The sequence below is a fragment of the Centruroides sculpturatus genome, unplaced genomic scaffold (genome assembly GCF_000671375.1).
Source record: "Centruroides sculpturatus isolate CEXI.00-Female unplaced genomic scaffold, Cexi_2.0 scaffold133, whole genome shotgun sequence".
NCBI classification, from domain to species: Eukaryota; Metazoa; Arthropoda; class Arachnida; order Scorpiones; family Buthidae; genus Centruroides; species Centruroides sculpturatus.
Window position 1 is genome coordinate 216,501 of NW_019384319.1, and position 3,764 is coordinate 220,264.

The following is a 3,764-nucleotide window of genomic DNA, read 5'->3' on the forward strand; positions in this document are numbered from 1 at the left end:
ATTGTGTACTTAGTGCTTGTCATTCTTTAGTCACCCCTTACATCCACTGGTGTTGTGCTGTAAACACACTGCTAGTCAACGTGAGTCAGTGTACAGTTGTCTGCTTATCATGCTTCACGTACTGTGGATATGTTCTGGCATCACGGAGGGTAACTACACATTTGGAGAACTTGCTGATATGAATTTGTGTTATGGTGAAGCTCAAGGAAATACCATTGCGCATACCGACCACATAGAACGTGCAAAGTGCTGTAGAGACTTTATATCACATTTCCAGTTTTAGGTTCCTTATATCAAAACGTTCAAAATTTTATCCTCTACAAGCCCCCAAATTTTTAAAATGTCATTCTGATACATCCTGTATACTAATAAATTAATGAAATAACCAATGATTGCCTGAAAGATTGGGCTATAATTTGGCTAATTAAATGATTACTATAAAGTAATTTGTCACTAGAGGGAGGCATTAGGCACCATCTCTTAACTAAATTAATAATTATAATTTTAATAAATTATTAAATGATTTAGAACCTTCTGGAATAAAAGAACTGACCTGGGGCTGAACAAAATTTTTTCACATGGAAATATGTGTTTATTCCAGAAGGTTCTAAATTATTTAATAAAAAACACGTACACTGAACCAAAATAATGTGTGGTACGAACGACGAAACGAAAAACAAACGTTTTCGAACCTCTTCTAGGTTCTTCCTCAGGTCCCTTTAGCTTTTTAGCTCGTAAATTCGATATTTCAAATAACTTCGTTCTTGCGATCGAACAGTTCTTTTTTAAAAAATGTGTCGCGCATGCCGTTCAAACTAACAACTGCCGTCAACGAAAGACATTAACGAACGTTGTTTAAATAATTTCTTTCTTAAGATCGAACATTTCTTTTAAATTATCCGTCACGCATGCGTGACATGTCCGCTTGCTCGGAAATAACGAGCAGTTAAAGCGTGTTATGTATCAACTCTTGCCAGGCCATCGACAAGATCATCTCCTCTTTAAAATTTATGCACGTGGTTTCGATAGAGGATTTAAAGATGTGCATCGCCTCTAACCACTTGAGATGTTCATTGGGAGGCGCACCGAGGAGGAGATTGGTCCTATTAAAGTCAGCAACTATGCCCGGGTCTGTTGCGTATGTAGCGAGGGCCGTGCTGGTTCTCCCGTGACGAATGTCTGCCTTATGCTCCTGTATTCTGACACCTATGGATCTTTTAGTAGAGCCTATATATATTAAGTCCCTGTCGAATCTGTTATCTCTCAAAGGGACACTATAGACCCCCGGTCTTCTGCTGGGGTTAGGAGGGTCCTTCCCATTCCTTAGGATGTTAAAAATAGTAGGGCACCTCCTGTAAGCAATACTGATTTGGCGCTTCTTGGCGATCTTGTCATATATAGATCTTACATATGGGTTAAAGGTGACGGGTATACGTTCCATGTCTTCCGGAACCTCCTTTCTATCAACGCGCCAGTCTACCAGCCGTTCTTTATCCGCATACATCCGGCTATAACTTTTTATCATCTTACGTATGGCTGTGCGATACCCATGTTCCGCGGCTACTCGCATTATATACGTTAGCTCTTTATCACGAGCCTGCACGTTAGAAGAATGTGTGAAGGCTCTTCTGATTAAGGCTTTATATGCCGCCATCTTGTAGGGTACCGGATCACATGATCCTATCGGGATGTACGAGGACATAGATCCTGGTTTACGATACACCGCAGTGCTGATGCCCTCTTTCTCTAACCTAATATTTATGTCTAGGAAATGTACTTCAGTGGTGTCAGATTGTTCTAATTCTAGCATCAACCCGTACGGGTTATTATTAAAAGCGTCTACCAATGCTGTTATATCCGGCACATTTTTCCAGATAATAATAATGTCGTCAATATATCTCCTATAAAGTTCGATGTTAGGGAGGAATTGTGGGAGGATTTTTTTCTCCAACTGCCGGACCACCATCTCACATAGGTCCCCTGAAACCGGGCTTCCCATGGGGACCCCTCTGCCTTGTGTGTAGACCTCACCATTGAATTGGAACACAGAATTATAACATATTAAATGTGCCATTTCAAGTACTTGGTTGTGTAACGCGTTATCCCCGACTATACTAAACAAAATGTCCCTTAGCGCACAGAAAGCGGGAGGGAGCTCAATGGATGGGTATAGGGACCTAAAGTCCAAAACTGTTACGTACTGGTATGATGTGATCTCTTTCAATTGTGTTAGGAGCTCCACCGGGCTAGCGATACTGTACTGGTAGCCTTCCAATTGTGGGGCGAGAATAGTATGTACAGCTTTCTCCAACTTCTGTGTAGGCGCTCTTGCTTTGTCCACGACTGGGCGGAGTTGTTGGCCCGGTTTATGCGTTTTTGCGAAAGCAAATAATTTAGGGACGTCAGGGGAGTCAACCACTAAGTTACCAAGTGCCAAGCGTTTAGCGAGACCGGAACCGGCGAACCGTTTCACTCTTGAATGCAGCTTATCGATAAAACCCTCGTCAGCCTTATCGCAATGGGTAAGCGTTAAGTATTCCTGTAGGCCTCTTTCATAGGTGTCACGCTTCATGAGAACCATGGATTTATTTTTGTCGGCCCTGACAAGAGTGATGTTGTTAAGTTTCATCCAACGCACCGTACGTCGTAGCTTGTCTCTTAGATCCGTTATCTCAGATGTTTCCTTGGAATTCTTGATTTTTAACGTGGCCATCCATCGATAATATTCTTTTTGTCTGTCCGATAGCCCTCGTAGTAGAATTTCCAGATCCGGAATAAGGCTTCTTGCGTCCGCCTTTTTTGGCGGTAGTGCAAAGGCTGGTCCAAATTTGAGAACCTCCACCACAAAACTCGGTAGGTCTATGTTATCCCACACTATAAACGGGAATGAGGGATGCTTGCACTTCTTGGGAACTTGGAATTGTAGAATCCATTGAAACTTCTTCTGATAATGCCTCTTTAGATTGATTCTAAGCCTATCCTGGATGTTGACTATCTTGGCATTCTCTCCCGATAGGATCCCGGGACCCGACTGGAACAAAGAATTTTCTATTTCCACCACTTTTGTTAACTTAGAATAAAGTTGTTTCCTGGTGCAACGAATGGCTCTGTTTAAGCACATCATCCTCACTTTACCCAGGAGGGGTTCGCTCCCCGAGGGGAGGTGGATCCGAAAAATCGTGCCTATGTCTTTTCGGATCCACCTCGGATTCTTTGTCGTGCCTATGTCTTTTTTTCGTGGTCGTACAAGTCTTGAAGATGATCCACGTGAAGGGCGTCCAAAAAGTGCATCAACACCAGAAATCGTAGCAAAAATACAGCATATGGTTTTGGAAGATCGTCAATTAACCAAGAGAGATTTAGTAGAAGCCCTAGGGATTTCGTTAGGCAGTGTGAGCAATATTTTGGCTGAAGTTTTGGGTTACAGAAAGCTGTGTGCACAATGGGTGCCGCATTCGTTAACTATGGAACAAAACACATTCGAATGCAACTTTCTCAGCAACATTTGGAGCGTTTTAGAAAGGATAAAAAGGATTTTGTGCGTCGTTTCATCACTATGGATGAGACATGGGTCTACCACCATGATCCTGAATCAAAACAAGAGGCTAAAGAGTGGTGTGAACCCGGTACTTCGGCTCCGAAGCGTGTTAGGGTCCAGAAATCGGCCAAGAAGGTGTTAGCATCAGTTTTTTGGGATGCAAAAGGAATTTTGTTTGTGGATTACCTCCAAACTGGTAAAACAATAAACTCAGATTATTATTGTA

At 42.3% G+C, this 3,764-nt stretch overlaps 2 protein-coding genes across 2 annotated transcripts; one reads left to right on the top strand and one right to left on the bottom strand.

Moving 5' to 3' along the window:
- Positions 1 to 946: 946 nt before the first annotated feature.
- On the bottom strand, positions 947 to 3,124 carry LOC111624892. The gene has a single exon (XM_023367872.1). It carries the CDS (start codon positions 3,122 to 3,124, stop codon positions 947 to 949), a length of 2,178 nt encoding a protein of 725 aa, XP_023223640.1.
- Positions 3,125 to 3,224: 100 nt separating this feature from the next.
- Positions 3,225 to 3,680, top strand: LOC111624899. The gene has a single exon (XM_023367884.1). The coding sequence runs from the start codon at positions 3,225 to 3,227 to the stop codon at positions 3,678 to 3,680; it is 456 nt and encodes a 151-aa protein (XP_023223652.1).
- Positions 3,681 to 3,764: the final 84 nt, after the last annotated feature.

Excerpts from the sequence above, each read along its gene's own strand:
- LOC111624899 (XM_023367884.1), top strand. The coding sequence starts at position 3,225 with ATGTCTTTTTTTCGTGGTCGTACAAGTCTTGAAGATGATCCACGTGAA.
- LOC111624892 (XM_023367872.1), bottom strand. The coding sequence starts at position 3,124 with ATGATGTGCTTAAACAGAGCCATTCGTTGCACCAGGAAACAACTTTAT.